This window comes from Condylostylus longicornis, unplaced genomic scaffold (genome assembly GCF_029603195.1).
Source record: "Condylostylus longicornis isolate FDR11 unplaced genomic scaffold, ASM2960319v2 ptg000004l, whole genome shotgun sequence".
NCBI classification, from domain to species: Eukaryota; Metazoa; Arthropoda; class Insecta; order Diptera; family Dolichopodidae; genus Condylostylus; species Condylostylus longicornis.
The window spans coordinates 8,942,529-8,960,358 of NW_026577973.1; the positions used below are offsets into that span (position 1 = coordinate 8,942,529).

Below are 17,830 nucleotides of genomic sequence, written 5' to 3' on the forward strand. Positions count from 1 at the left end.
GTTCTTATGTTTTTCTTTAACATTTTTAAAAAGACATGAGTACAAACTAAAATAATATGTTCAGTTCAATCACCTATTCATCCATCCATTCTTCATGTTTTTTTTAATGTTGCTCTTTATGTACACTTTTTCTTCTCTATTTTTGTTTTGCTTTTTTTTTCCTTACAGTATTGCATGTTGTTTTGTATATAAGCTTTAAAATTTCATTTATTTTTAGATAATTTTCATTACGTTTGAATAAAAATTTTCGAAAAACAAAAACGAAAACAGACTAAACAATTTTCTACATTTCTAAATTTTTGCTTCTTGTGTATTTTTTGTTTTTTTTTTTTTTTTGTAGTAAAAAATTGTCGAAAATTAATTCGTATGAGACCGATTTATTTTATATTGTATTAGGTCTATGATCAGGGTCGCTGTTTTCGAATACATATTTCTTCCAAAATTGGATTATGCTTTTTGTACCTGGAAGATTTCAAAGAATCTTTCTTAATTTGATTTATTATTGTAGCAAATTTTTGTATCACATTTGGCTTTCCTTTGTCTCCTAAAAACTAAATTAACATTTTAACATCTTACATTTCTAACATAAAACTAAAAATCAAAATTTTTTACATTGATTGACAGCTTCAAAAGCGTCTCGTATTTTTCGTATTGTATTAAAAAATTTTTGCAGCCCTTTACTTAAGTTATTTTTGAAAATGAAGTTTCAGTACCAAATTAAAGTTATCATTGTTCCATTTTTCTTGCATATAAAAATTAGAAAAAAATGGATGGATTTGTTGAAAATTTCTGAAATGTCTTACTTGCAGTTTCTAAAAAGTGTTTATAGCAGTTCCACGTTTTATAAACCATAGCATTGCTTTTTAACAATTCAAGCAGTTCCTATTAAATACACACTGTAATCTAACACTTAGTTTGAGCTGCGTTTTTAAAAGAACCTATATTTTCTAACAAAACGTATTCTCTAAATTTTAGGGACACAATCATTAACTATTCTGAACTTTTTTAATTTTGAGTTCATGTCCATAAAAATTTGCTTTTTCTGTTTGTTGACACTTAAATTCTCAAATATTTTACATGTCTATACAAAAAGTAAGATTTTTATATTTGCAAGGACTTTATTAATTAAATAAACAGTGCTTCAGACTAGAGCACTTCAAGCGGGGCTTTGTTATCTCTCTGGAAATCTTACAACTACAAGTGGATTTAATACTGAGATTCATCAGGGGCCTAAAAATAGTGGTCATGTAACTGGGTCGCGAATCACAAAAAATTCTATGGGTCGAAGTTAGAAGGAGTCACGAATAGCATGCTTTAAGTGTGTAATAATATAAATTAATTCTATCAAATACATATACATACATACATGCTAAAAAGCTGTAATTATGGAATTAAGAATTTTCAATTTTTTAAAAGTATTAAATATAGTACTATAAAAATAAAGCAATTAAATTATTGTGAAAAATGTGTTTTTCGATTCTTTACGCCAATAAAATATTGAAATGTGCTATAAAATTCATTAATATCGAATTATTTTTATTGTTCCAATTAAATAACAAGAAAATTACCACTTTATAACCATTAACAAGATTTTTGAATAAAACATTTTTAATTCTATAATAATGTTAATATTGATTTTGAATTATATGGTAACTATATTTATTTTGTAAAATTTTCTTATTTAAAAAATTAATTATTATAATCGTAAAAGATTGTAATGTGTAAAATTTTCAATTAATTAAGTAATCTATAATTAATAACAATGCACATAACTTCAAATATGTGTTTATGTATATTTAAATATAGACTGGTTCTCTTTATGGATTTTTAATAATATACTATTAAGGCACTTATTCTAATACATACTACAAGCATACTATATGTTATGTATACATATATATTTATCACATGTTCAAGATCGTTTTTTTTTTTCGAATAAATTCAAAGTAAATAAACTAATAAAAAATTGCGTATATAATCACAAAATCTGTTAAATATTTATGTGGCGCTAGTTTAATTAGTTTTTTTCTTTATTTAATGATCACTTATAATGTTTTTTTCTTATTTATATTTAAGGAAATTTACGCACATCTTGTAAAACTTGGAATAAATTGTATGTATGTATGTGTACATGCACTTGCTTATAGATTTTTTCATAATTTACGAATATTTTACCAGCAGTTTATGGCATTAATAATTTTGAAATTAAATATAAAATAAATATATTTAATAAATATATAAGTACAGATAAAATGCGCATAAATATATGTGTATATATAGCTAATGCAAACAGACAGTTTTATTTATGCAACATGAAATACCGGTGGGGTTTATGCAATGAACGAAATTGTAAAATAAATAACGCATCAATTATGGAAACATGATATCACAATGTGCCGCTCCACTTTGGAAGAATTTATGATTATGTATATATATACATATACATAAATATTCTTGTAATTAAATTTATTTATAGCAGTTTCACTTTTTTTTCAATTCTTGTAGTTAATTTTTTTTTTTAATCTAAAATACTATGAATTTTCCATGCTCTCAAATTAAAATTTAATGAATTTTTAAACTAATCGCAAATAACTTTTTCTAATGAAATAAGTAAATGGGAGTAAAGTAAAAATTTCCTAAACAAGTTTTATATAAAAAATTCTATTATATAACAATAGCATAGAATTCTTGAATATTTGCTTCCCAGGTATAATAGATGTGCCAACAATTTTTCTCTTTTTTCCATTTTTTTTTTTTTGTTATACGAGTATAAAAAGTGTCATACAACAATTTGTTTTTGCTTTCTTATTTATTTTGTCTTGTGTATGTTTTTCTTCCGTAAAAAAAGGTTAATCGTTTTTAATAGCATTTGAATTATTTTTACTCTATTTATTTAAATAAAATCAAAATGAATTTCCTGTTCTATGTATGGTGGCAATAATAAAGGATTTACGCAGCAACTATAATATACACATAATAATAATCAAAAGTCTATTATATTCTTAGAATAAATACAAACGTTGTATGAACATATATAGTATGTTTATACATTTGTATATACAACATACATACTCGTATGTACTTATATGCATTGATGTGCAAATGAAATTTTTTTTAATTTGATTTGTTCTTTCAAATTGTTTTCTTTTTACGGAAGAAAATTTTGTTATACTTACGCATATGCACATGTACATATGTATGTATATATATATATATAATGACTTTAAAGTGTTACAAGAATGTCTCCAATTATACACTTAATACACATACCATTACTATAAACGCGAATAGAAATTAATATAACAAAACGTTATACATTTGTATGTAGGTATGTAGATGAAATATAAAGTAAAAATAAATAATTTTGCAAATTCAGAGAGTGTAATAATAATATGTGCACGCTCTAAAAATTAAATCTAAGATTGTTATTAAATTTTTTTTGTTTATTTTTTCTTTTAAATATAAGTTATCAGTAGCAACAGTAAAAATTAAATTATACATACATTTTGATTACCATGATTATGGTAATAAATGAATGTTATATATTTTAAAATTACTTTTGAAATTCCATTGAAATTTTTAATAATTTAATAATTTTTAAAGAATTAAAGATTTTTCTATATTTAGATGTTATACTTAGATGTAACATATTTATTTATTTATGTATACTATTTACATATATATACATATGTAGTTTGTATATTTTACGAATCATACTTACAGCTTGATTCACTCAAGCGCCTATATATACTCAGAGATATACACGAAATTTACTTTGTTTTATTTGTGATGAATTTTGACATGCATATATACATAAATATCTTAGAAATTTGAAAAATAAAATATAAAATTTGTAAAATTAAAGAAAAAATTCAAAATATTTTTAAATCAAAATTAAGTATATATATATTCAATGAAATACGAAAATACAACTACCAAATAAAATACAAATAAAAATATTTTCAAAAATTTTTTACATTTAGAAAGTTTGGGATCTTATTAGTTTAAGTGTATTTTTTGAGTCATGAATAGGTGTAGATACGAATAATGTTATGTGTATGAATTACTGGTGGAATGTAGCAGACAGTTTTATTAAGATATAAATTTTAATAAAAGGATTGTTTTGGCAGCTAAAATTTCTGATATTCACACACAAAAATGTAAAATGACTGATATTTTCCAACTCTGATTCGATTCCATACTATGTTCAATAATATAATTTTCTGTTTAAGAGAATATTGAATTTTTTGCGAAATACAATTTTCATTTCACCTGATTTTAATTATTCCACTTATTTTTGCCTTATCTTATATTAAAGGATCGCCTAATAGCAATAGAAAAAAAATTTTTGTTTTATTTGTTTTGTTGTGATGCTATTAGCATATTAAAAAAAATTACATAATTTGGAACACATACGACCACAATAATTTAATTTAATTTCAAAAATTTTTCCAAAAAAAAAATTCACTTAGGAATATTACAGTTACATTAGCTTAATTAGAATGAAATCTTCATTTCATAAAAAGTCATTTGAGTATTTTCATAGAATAATACAAAAAAGAAATGTTTTCAGTTTTATGACTACATACATATATACAAGTATACGCTGCATAAAATGTGTTCTCCAAACAAATTGATTAAAGAGTACAAAATTTTGAAATTCTCCAAAACCTTCTTAAATTGAAATTTCAATTACTCAAAATTACTAAGTTTTGTTATCATAATATTAAGATGTAGCCAATCTCCTCCAATATTTAACAAACATAAGACATGTAATAATTCAATAATTTTCTTTTAAATCTACATCCCATTTTCTTTGAAAACTCAATTATTTTAAATAAAATATTGTTTTCCTTTTAATTTGTTAAACAAATATACCTAGTTTTCTGTTTTTTCTTTCAATATTGTTACCAGCTTTGTTAATATTGAGACATATTAAATTATAGACATGTTTAATATTTAAATTATACTTTAATTATATACATTATACGGTATATACTTATAACACCATAAAATGTAATAAATAATAACAATTAACCTATGTACTTATATTTATTTAATATTGTAAACGCAAATTAAAAAAATTTTTAATACAAAAATTTTATATTTATCTTCTATTTTAATTAAAATTTTAAGGTCAACTTTCAATTTTAACATTTTTATATAACAGAGTCATTTAAATAATGAAACCATATAACAAAAGTTTAATTCTTTCCTCTGAAACTATAGCTCATATTTATACATTGCTATTAAATAAATTATTTTGAATTAAAAAAAAGGAACTTTCTTTGAAAATTATCCTTTTTGATAAAATTTTCTGATATTTTAAGCAAGAATTTAATTATACACACACATACAATGTTGATACACAAAACACAATGATAAATTTTATATTTTGATTATTTTTTAATTATTTATTAAAATTTTTTTTTACAAAGTATCTGAACATGCGAAAATTGCACAAATACATTAAACTCCTATACTAGCTTTAAGGTATAAAATACAGTTACTCGATTATTATCACAATCATTGGGTAGTATAAGGTCCGAACAAAAATAATATTTTATACAATCTATTTTAGCTGGACCAACTTTGATGAAACTTTTTAGTCTAGTTTATTTTCTATTTTAATAAAAACTTTTAAAGAAGTTTCGGTTCTTTTAGTTTCTTTTCAATGAAATCCCTTTAATTGCTTACTTTTTAAGTTCTAACACAAATCTTAAAAAAACTTATGTTTGTTTAATTACAGATGTGGATCAACTAAAAATTTTGATTCATTCAACTTTGTACTGCCTTAAAATTGCAAATGCATGTTGCCACTTTTATTAATGTGCAATGATTTTTTTTTTTAGATTATTTTGTAGTTAAAAATTTTTTAACAAACATTTTTTTAAGAAGTTTTTAACAATGGCTAAGAACTTCTTTTCCTATTTAACATTCTATTTTTCCAATTTTTGAAGTTTTGCCCAATAAAACTTGCCCAATAAAACTTACATATTATTTAACATATACACATAACTTCGTTTTTTAAGCACATATGGTTAGGGGCAAATGCATTAAAACATAAAAGGATGATGAAAATTTGATTTCTTTCATAAAAAACTGTTTTAACATAATATGAAAATAAAAGGTCCTTCTCTCTATACGGACGCCATATACTAACCATGGCAAGACCGTAATCTTTAAATCAACTTTGCTTATTCAAAATTTATTGCGACCGTTTTTATTGCATACTTATAGGAAGAGAAAAACAATTGAAAATTTTAATTATTTTAAAGAAAAAGAAAACTTAGTAATTTTTTTTCTTTTTTTTATCAAAACTCTTCTTTCAGCACTGCCATTTTCATTTTTTTTTTAAATTTATGCAAAAGTTATAAAATATTTTATCATTTCGTAAATAATTTTATCTGAATACAAGTAACTTTTAATTTTTATTCTTCGTATAACATGTAGAAACATGTTTCTTTTCTTGTCATAGTTTTTTTTAAACTATTATTCCAGTTATTTTTTATCTGCATATAAAAAAAAACTTTATTAAAATTAAAAAATTGTGATGTTATTTTCAAATTTTATTCTTATAAAATATATGTAGGTATGTATGTATGTATGACTTATACATATATGTATGTACATAACTTACCTAAAATATTAAGAATGACTCAACTCATACCAAACATACAAATTTAATTTAACATTTCACAAAAAATTTTCTGATTTTTAGTAGGTTTTCGTACAATATGATGGCGCATTTCATACATTTGGTTTATTAAATAAAAGTTGGGTTAAACCAATGGTGTGTATTGTAGCACGTTTCCCTTCAGCAAGTGAAAATAACGCTTTTAAAAACAATGTATGAACACCTACCATGCTATTAAAATTATTTTCATTCATAAACGAAAATAGTTCTAGGTTTGCATATATTTAGGATGAACGATTTATGCGGTTTTTGAAATATAGCAAAAATTAATTAAAACAGGGGTTAAGATAATGCTAATAATATAAAAAGTAATTACATTTTTTAATGGCATGGAATTTACCGTTACTTTTCCGCGTTCATAGAAATTTGAAAAAGCTTGCGATCTCGCAAATATAAGGTACCAAATATTAAAACTTTACAAATTTCGATGGGTGATGAGTTGAGAGGGGGTGAAAAAATGTCTGTTATTAATGTCTGAAAGCTGTTAAAATTTTACACTTTTACAACTTGAGGTCTAGAAGAAAAACGATTTCAAAAATTTGTAAAAAACGGATTTTAGATAGCGGTCAATTTTATCGGCCACATTTTTTTTTTTTTGTTAAGTTGAAGTATGGCATACCGCCCGCGGTAGATGAGCAAGCCACTGCTTTTCCTTGTTTCCAAAATTTGATACTTTTGGTTTCGTTGCAATAAATAGTTGAAAATGACATTTTGTGAGTTTTGGGATGGGGGGAGGGGTATAAATTTTTTCCAAGAGAAATAAATTTCTAGTAAATATCGATGTATATATGAAATTTAATGTTTTTATCTTCAAGAGTGCCCATGGACGCACAGACGGACAAAGTGAAATTAATAAGCACTTTTTTTCCAATTTTTTTTTGCAAAAATGCTAAAAATTCAAATTTGCGAAATTTTTAATAATAAAAAAAAAATTTTTTTTTTTTATTTGAAATCCAATTTAATTTTGCAAGGTAAACCAAGTCATCACTATAATAACTCTACTTTATTGACCAGTTTTTTGTATTTTGTAGATTGCCACAAATATACATACATATGTACATATTTGCATACATAATAAAACAATATTTTTTTTATTATATTTATTTAAATTCAACTTTCATATTAAATGGCTTGCACAGACATCTACATACATAAATACATATGTAGCTAAATAATATCTAATTTATTTTTATTAAAAATATTTAGAGAAAAAAAAAAAGCTGTCCATATCTTATGATGACCTATTTCAATTTGAATAATGGTACTCAATTCAAAATTAAAAGAAAAATAATAATTTTATTATATTATGAAATTTGTATTAAAACTTAACTTAAGCATAACTTTTTTAATATTTATTATGAAATTTGTATTAAAAATGAAAATTTTAAAAATGAGTTTTTTCAATTCAAGAAAAAAAAAATTATTTTCAAATTTCAATTATTTTATATTTAATTTAGTAAATTGGTTTTAATAAATGTATGTACTTAAAATGTTCTATAAAGTTCATTGAAGTTTTACCCTAAATCATTAATTTTCATTGAACCTTTTCTCTCCGTTATTCCAATTTTTTATAATATTAAAGGTACATGACTCATAAATATTTTAAAATTTACTATATTTGTACTTTAATAATTTATAAAAAAAAATAATCAAATTAAGTTTTGAAATGACTTTTGGATTGAGAAAATGCAATTATTTTTCTATTTTTTTTTTAATTTCTAAATTTTAACACAATTTGTTGAAACAATTAAAAAAAATACATTCTTTATAAATAAATTTTAGTTCTATTGTAACTCCTGACAAAAGAAATCACGTTTAAAAACAATAATTTGTAAATTATGAATTGTGAATTTTGTATTGGCACCTTAAAAGGGTTGCGCCAATTTATTTTATCTACATTTTAATCTATAAATTTGCTTTTACAATAATTATTTTCAAATTCAATAATGATTAGACGTTTTATTTCATTTCGGTATTTTTGGAAGATTACGAAATAGACAACACCTAATAAAAACGTCAGATTTATGTAAACATACATACTTACATATATATCTCTTATTGTGATTATTTGGATCATTGCTGAAAATATAAAAATTACATCAGTTTTATTGAAAATTTGCAAAATAAATATAAAAATTTTTTTTCGGAAAAAAAAAATCAAAAGTAATATAAAGCAAAAATTCCATTATTAAGAACTTTAAATCTGTATGTATGTACATATGTATTCCATTCGATAAACAAAATTCAAAAAGGAAATAAATTTGTTAATTTTTTTTTCAACGCTCTTAAAATAAAAAGAAAATGATTAAGCTTTTTTTTGTTTCAATTTTCATACAGTAAAGTTTCAATTTTTCCAATTTTTTTAAAAATTTTTACGAGTACTAACCATAATAGACCAACCCCATAATGTTTAAAAGTTTTACAATTTATTTAAAAGATTCTCCTTAAATTTGCTCTAATCTTTGTAAATTATATTAATTTTGAAATTCCTTTTAAAAATGGTTTAAAATCGACTGGAAATTCAGAAGAAATTTCAAATTTTTTAGAAAATATTTTAATATTTAGTTTACTATATTAAATTTTCCTATACTACTTGTCTTATATTTATATCTATTATATAAAATAGATATAGATAAAGACCATTTTTCTACAAGGTATTTAACAATCGATTAATATGATTATGGGATAGCAGTAGCAAAATTAGGTAAATTAGTTGCTAATTTGGGTTCGGTGAACCTGCTGCACCTACCATACCAACCAAACAGTCGATTATAAGGAAATTTTCAAAATCAAACTGGTTTCCAAGAAGAAAAAAATAATTTTCATATGAAAATAATTTTAAATTTCATTTCAATTATTCATCAATCTATCCGATCTGTCTATCAATCACGATTCTTCTACATACCTACTTGTTTGCTGTCATTAATGTCACCTTTTTTAATACGAGTATATATATATACAATGAATATCACTTGGTATCTCTGTAAGTAGCATATAGGTTTAATAAAATATACTTATATTAATTGAATAATTCTTAGCGTTTTACAATATTTCATATTACTCTGTACATAATTAGTTCATTGCAAACATACTTCTATAACATTAATTTTTGGAAATTAGTGATTTAGTATTCGATTAAACATTCTTACAAATTAAATTTTTGAGTATATGTACATAATATGTAAGTACATAATAAATATTATCAAAAAATGGAAAGACATAATTTTTCAATCAAACTTGACCTTTTATGAACAAAATATTACGAATATTAAGAACTTAAGACAACCACAGCACGACAAAAAGTTCAATAACAATCAAGTAATAAAAATCATTTGATTTTTTTTTGTGTCATTTTTTTTTTTTGAAACTTTATTCTATTATTAGTCATTGCAAGTCATAAATTTTATCTGTATGTATTTGACAAAAAAAAAATACATTTATTTACTTCTATATTTTATTATATTATATATTTTTGGTTATGTACATAAGTATATTGTATATATAATTATTAAACCAAATTGAGAAAAGTAGACAAAATATACACATTTGTATATAATTGTATACATACATCCATACCTATAATTCATAGGTATTTACAGAAATTTAAACTTTTTTGAATATGATGTCATCCGGATTCCAAATTTTTCGTTTAATATTTTCAAAAAAATATTAAATGTGTTTATATACTTAACATCTACATCAGTAGTAGAATAAAATTTAAAAAAAAAAATAGGGGAGAATAAAATTATTCAGTCTACCTGGCGACTCTGTTAATAATCAGTCATTGTACGGAATTATTTAGGAAAATTATTTTTTTTTTTTAATTTACTTTATGATGTTAAAATAATCTCTGACTCTCTTATAATATTTCAATAATTTCAATTGGAAAGAAATTTTGTTATTGCTTAATCTGTACACATTTTATAATTTTAGTAATTTATTCAATTTAGGGTAATTAAATACAATTATTTACAATTATTTATTATTTTACATAATGGACATATACATACAAATGTACACATTATAAAGTTTGAAAATTTATTCTCTAAATTTGTTCTGGAATGTCAATTTAATTAAAAAATTTGATTATAAAATTTTTGTATAATAATTTGTCTAATGACCCATAAATTAAGGGAAAAAAATTAAATTAAAATTTTTTCTTCTCATACTGTACATACATATAAAGAGATTTAATTTTTTTTTTTAAATTATAAAATCAAAACTGTTAAATAAGATTCCAATTAAAATAGACTAAAATAGGCTGCAATAAACATGTGCTTTGTATTTTAATTTTCTTCAATTTGGTTAGGCAATTATTCTCGCCTTGCTTTCCTGTGTACTGGCTGTTGGGGAGAAGGTGAGGGAGGTGGGGAGGTTGGGCTAATTTTTACATTGAAGTAGAAGTTATCGATTTCTGGGGTTCACTTCTTGACTACTACTTTGTGACTGAGCGATTATTTAAAAAACAAATTCTCATATTCAAATGAAAATCATCTTAAATATGAAATATGTATATCTAGCTTTTAAAGCTAAATAAAAATTAGAAAACTTTCAAAGTTTTCAAAGAATTTGTTGATATTATGAGAAAACTCACTAAGTAAATAGTGCATACTATTTAAAAAATTACACTAATTGTAATTGAATAACAATTAATTTTTTATTCGCCTTTCATTAATATCATTCATTAGAGTTGTAGGTGATATAACTTTGCAAAAAACAATAACATATTATTTGTAATCAATAACAATTGATCGTTAAATTGAAAACCTTTTCTTACACATTTTGTAAAAAAAAAACTTGGAATCTCTTCAGTTTTTTGAAGAAAACGCACAATTTTTGTGAATGAATGAATTTTTTATGATTATTTTTTTAAATGCAAAGCTCTTTATTACTTAAGTATATTTATATGTATATGAAAACCAACATGTTATACGTATGATTATTTACCAAAAAATTTATATGCGCAAAATATAAAAATAAATTATTGTTATGACCAATATGATTCGAAAAATTTTATAAATTACGTATTTGAAAATTGCTAAAATTTGAAAAAAAAAATCTTCAGTTAGTAATTTATACCTTCTTTTAAAAATATTGCACCCTTAAAAAAATACCACAGAATTTCAACACTTTTATATATTGTAAATATAATATTAAAATACTGAAGTTGAAAACAAAAATGAAGTTACTCCATTTTACTAAATTATGGGAAAATTTAAAAATAAATAATACACTTTTACTTTTTGCGCCCTTATTTTACACACTCAATGCTCTGTAACATAATGTTAAACAAAATATGCGTTATTGCGGTATAAAAGTAAATCTTAAAAGTAAAATTAAGTATTGAATTTTATTTTAATCAAAAAAAAACCACAATTCTCTATGGTATATTCTTTCATTAATATTATAATAGTTGATAATATATTCGCACTGTATAATATTGTGAAAAAATTTAATTTGATTTTGGAAATGTCATTTAATATAACAGTACAAAATGAAGTATAAAATGTAATAGGTATTGTGAAAAGTATAATTACAAGCTCTTTACATTTTAATTAACTCTAACTTGTTATTTTATAATGGTTGGTTATCAGTCAAAAGTAGGGTTTTCCCCATCTATTTTAAGATTACATTTTTTAGGTAATGCTATTTATGATCAGTGCTTGTAAGCCTTTGCAAAATCGTGAATAAAAAATTATATTTGAGAAATTTCCAAATTCATCCATCTTTCAGTATGCTTAAAAGTCATGTCTTGACCTATCGATAAATATGAAAAATTTTAATTAATAATTCGGAATGTTATTTTTAACTAAAATTTCAACTCACAAACAGACATATCTGCATGTGACTTTCATAATCAATGATAAGAAAATATATTTTATTATAAAAAATATATTCAATGGAAAAATTATCATTGATTTCTCCAAATAATCGTTATCCTATAGGAAAATACTTAATTATTTTTAATAGTAAATAAATAATTCTAGAGTAGTCAATAATTTTGGAAATGTATACATGAATTTATCATTTGAAATTATTTTCCCTTACATTATTAAAATTCAATATTCAAACAATTTTTCAATATTGTTTTTATAAATAATGAATTAGAATTGAATATGCTTAAAAAATAACACAATAAAAATTTATTTCCCAAAAAAAAAAACAAGAACAAATTTCTTATCCTAGTTAATAAACCACTTGTACTAAAATAATCATGATTTTTAATATTTAATACGAGTATAAGTAAAGGAAATTACTCGACAAATTAATGAAACTTGAGCTTAAATTATAGATTTGAGGGAAGAACACCAAATATTTTGGCTCGTATCCAACGATTATGTTTTGTCCTTTCAAATTCAAATTAATTAATAATTATTATTAAAAGTCGATTTGTGTTAAAAAATTTTTAAAATAAATTTTATTTTTAGTCCATAATCCTTTTTCTTAAAAATTTTCCTACATTAGAACTTTGAATTAGCTAATTATTCGGGCTATTTCAAGTAATTCTTATACTTACTATTTGTAAGTATAAGAATTACTTTTTCTTTTTATTTCAAAATTATTTAAAGTGCGAAATTTCAAATGCAAGTTTAGTTTTTTTTTAAATATAAGAATAAAATATGCTTATTCCTTTTAAATTGGCAATTCCATGTTCGTCGTCTAGCCAAGCACATATCATGTACGTATACATACATATGTATACACATTGCGTATTTCTTATAGAAACAAAATCGATATTCATATAAATATTACATACAAATATCTGTTATTATCTATCTATACATAGTTACTACACTTGATTTAGAGTTCATCTACATTCCTTTTTTTTTTTTGTTACAGAAAACAAATCATTTTAAAGTTTACTGTCTAGTCGAGCATTCAATGTACGTTTTTCTAAATACAAGCACATATAGACATATTTTCATGGCATATAAAATTACTAATGGAATATAACGATGAAATGGGATTGAAATGAAAAAAAAAATATAAATGGCATTTATTACTTTAAAAAGTTGATTTTCAATATTTCGTATTATTTTTCATCTTCACAATAAGTTGTTTTTTTTTTCAATTTGCTAATAAAAATTTATTCATTTTATTTAAAGTCTAGTACAAAAAAAAACTTTATGTTTTATTTGCATTTTATTTTCTTCATTTTAATTATTATTAGATTAATTATACATTTTTTTTATATTTTAAATATTAAATGTTAAAATAGAATGAATGAAAAAATAAAAAATACACGTATAAATGTAAAGTACGTCTTTACATACAATATTGCAAGTCAAATTGTGATAATGCAATCAATATTGTGATCTTTGTTGTCGATATTTTACAACTAATATTTGTATAATTTAGGGGCTGCTGCTGCTATTTTTTATATTTGGACAAATAATATACATAGTTAAATTTCATGTTGAAATTTGTATAGAAGATTTATTTTAAATTTTCAGTTCAATATTACAACCAATTGGTAATTTTAAAACAAAGAATTTTTAAATTTATAGTATACATTAGTGCACTTGTAAATTCTACATTAAAATCTACATTGTACTATTTGCAAATATAGCAATGAATGATATAAAATATGAAGTCAGTTTATTGAGAAAATCATTTTAAACATAGAATGAACTGCAATTGCAAGTATCTGTTATTTTAAGTACAGCCAAATGAAAGGCAATTTTTACTTTATTGTTCCTTTTACTGCAACGCACACAGTACCTTACACTTTAATCACGTATTTTTGTTTGTAATTACAATTCTTATATTTAAAAATTAAGAAGAAAACTCTACATACACAAGTAAATAACAAATTGTTAATTTTTATAGATTATCATACATTCTATTTTAAAATAATAAGTACTCTGAAATAAGTAACACAAATTTTAAAAAGTATAACGTTATAAATAATTAAAAGTTTTGAAAGGAATTTAAAAGCATTTGTTAATCCATCAAGATCTCATATAAAATTTATAGTATGAATAATTTTGGCAAAAAGTTGTACTTAATTTCACTATTTTTAATGTCTACTTTCTACATAAAATTTTTTTTTTTTATAGCATAAATAAGAAAAACAAAATTTTCACTTATTTGATTTTTATTTTGCTTTTTCTTTTCAGAAAATTTAAAGAAAATACCAGAATTATTAATAGAAGAGGCAAAAAGTGGTGGCTCTTTTGACAATATAACTGTGATTGTTGTATTTTTTAAGCATCCTTGTCAAATAGCAAAAAATTCTACATCAGTTGGAATAATGGATTCAGCAGTGCATGAATTTAATATTGGAGAAGGTTATAATCCCGATCAGGTAAGTTACGAGTAAATTATAAATTTTTATTAAATTAGAAAAGTTTTATACATACATATATTTTTTTTTTTTTTTAGTTTCATGACGAAACATCCAATGAACAAATTGATCTGCAAAATGATCAAACAAAAAATTTTTTTAATGAAAATCAGCAGCAAATGTTTCAAAAGGAACTTTCTCCAAAACTTGATCCTTTAAATGATACACAAGTAAAACAGCAAATGAATAATGGACTTAATAATTTCATTCAAGATTTGACAGATTCAACAATTCCTTTGAATTTTAATAATCAAAATGATATTATGAATAATGAATACGATAATAACAATAAAATAGAAAATAATGAAAAACATAATACAGAATATCTTCATGATGAGGTGTTGGACAACGATTTTACAACAGAAATGATAGCTACTAAAGAAGGGCATGATAATGATTTGGGGCCAGAAACATGTGTTGATTTCGCTAATGATGCTGGTTTAATAACAGATAATTGTGAGAATTCTTTAGATCCTTCAACTGCACCATTAGATTATATAAATCCTCTTGATAATAAAACTGATGTATTAGATCCGAATCATAACGATTTCTTTAAAAATCAACAACCTGAAAAAATTAATGAAAATTCAAATCAATTGTTTTCACCAGATTCAGAAGAGGTAATTAATCAATATTCTGATGATACAATGAATATGCTAAGCTCAGATGATCAACACACTGAACCATTGAGTTTAGAACAACAATCTATTAATAATGACGTTGCGGATTTATTAAATAAAGACATAATAGGTGAAATAATTGATGAAAATGAATTGCTTAAAGAATTTAATGATAACAATTTACAACAAACAAATGGCTACACTTCAAACGCAAATGATTTTAATGCCAATGAAATTGGTAATTTGGAAGATTTTGGAGTAACGCAGAATTTGGAAAATCATGATGAAATACCATCTGAATTAATTATTGAGAAAAATCAAGAGTTAACTGATCAAAATATGCATGAAGAAAATATACCGGCTGTGAATGATAATATTGCGGATCAATTACAAAACGAATCGTTAAAAAATATTAATGAAGATTTTTGTAATGATAAAGAAATAATCCATAAAGAAATTGATGATATCAAACATAAAGAAATCGAATTTGATGAAAAAGATTTTAAAAATATTGAATACGACAAATTAGATCAGGTAGAAGAACAATATAAAGAAGATTTAGACGAAGAAATCGAACGAAAAAATATTGAAAATAAAATATTTGAACACTCAGAAAATGATTTTGAACCAATTGAAAATAAAGATATCGACTACAAAGAACATCAAAATGAAATATTAGATTGTGAATCAATTGAGCAAAAGAATCTCGATTTACAGGAAAAAGAAAGTGAAGAGATTGAAAGAAATCGTATTGAGTACAATGAAAATGATCACTACGAAAAAGATGAAATTCGTATTGAAGACAAAGAAAATGAATACGAAGAAATTAAAAACAAAGAAGAAATTAAGCATGAAAAAATTGAACACTCACAGAATGAATTTGAGGAGACAGAAAATGAAAAGGAAAAGCATCAAGAAGATGAAACAGAAAAAATTATAAATGAAATAAGTGGAAAACAGGAGAACGAAATTAAAGATCTTGAATTTAATGAAAAATGTGACGATTCACCAATTGAAATGGCAGAATGTGATGTAATCAACAACGATAATAAGGCTGTATATCAAAACGATGATTTAATGACTTCTGAAACAAAAAGTGATATAGATCGTATTTCTTTAAGTAACGAAAATCTTGTTGAAAAAGATATTTCCTTAAATAACGAAAGTCTTGTTGAGAATAATTTTTCAAATGAAAATATTCCACACCAAGATAATCTTGAACATCAAGAAAACTTTGAAATTGATAATCAAACTAGTCAAATCGAAATTAATCAGAAAACTATTGAGGAAAACATTTTAAAAGAAGATTTAGGTAAGATAATAAAATTTTTTATTGAATTAACGTTATAACTCTCACGACTAGGCTCCAAATTGAAAAAAAATAAACAAAAAAATACTCTTAATTTGGATTTTCAAATTATATAAAATTCTAAATTTAAATTTCGTTATCGTTATGCGGGAAACTTCAAATATTTGAAGTTTTCTATTTAAAATATTAGTTACGGGAGGAACTAACCATGGCATACAAATTTTTGCTACCACTTTTGAACTAATTATTTTCATAATGTTTTTGTAGTTAAAAATATGACATAATTACATATTAGTTACATATATAGTTACTTATCAATCGGAATTTGTTTGTAAAAATGGAAAAAATTCGTAGGCACAACATCATATACATACATAAATACATATATAGGTACATAATGTGTATCGTATAATATCGTTTAGTGATCCGTTTAGTATTCGAAAAATAATTTGTACATTCATTCCTAACAAATTCATCAAGAAATATCTTTAGCAAAAATGTTACAACTTGCCAAGCCAAATACCTACATATAAGAATTCGATCCTTATAAAGAAACAATACTTGCATATGTACGCACATCGATGAATTTTTAATTATATACCTATGTATGTATGTATACAAAGTATTTACATAATGTACATTCATAATTGAATATTTATGTATATGTACAACACAATTAAAATACAACACAATGAATTTCTAATTTATACAATCTTAAATTAGTTGTAATGAAAGTCACATGATTATTTTTCTAATAAACTTATTCATAATTAGTACAAAACGTATAAGAAGCCTTTAATTCCTATTAAATACATACATACAGACATACATTATGATATGTTTTGTCAATATCTACT

At 23.0% G+C, this 17,830-nt stretch overlaps 1 protein-coding gene across 2 annotated transcripts in view; it reads left to right on the plus strand.

The window, feature by feature from the left end:
* The window catches only part of LOC129612636 (putative uncharacterized protein DDB_G0282133), an 89,187-nt gene that overhangs the window by 65,255 nt on the left and 6,102 nt on the right, over positions 1–17,830 (plus strand). For both annotated transcript variants that reach the window (XM_055526343.1, XM_055526351.1), the window contains 2 exons: positions 14,818–15,005; positions 15,083–16,976. In XM_055526343.1, coding sequence (XP_055382318.1) covers positions 14,818–15,005; positions 15,083–16,976 — 2,082 coding nt within the window. The remainder of the gene's footprint in view (positions 1–14,817; positions 15,006–15,082; positions 16,977–17,830) is intronic.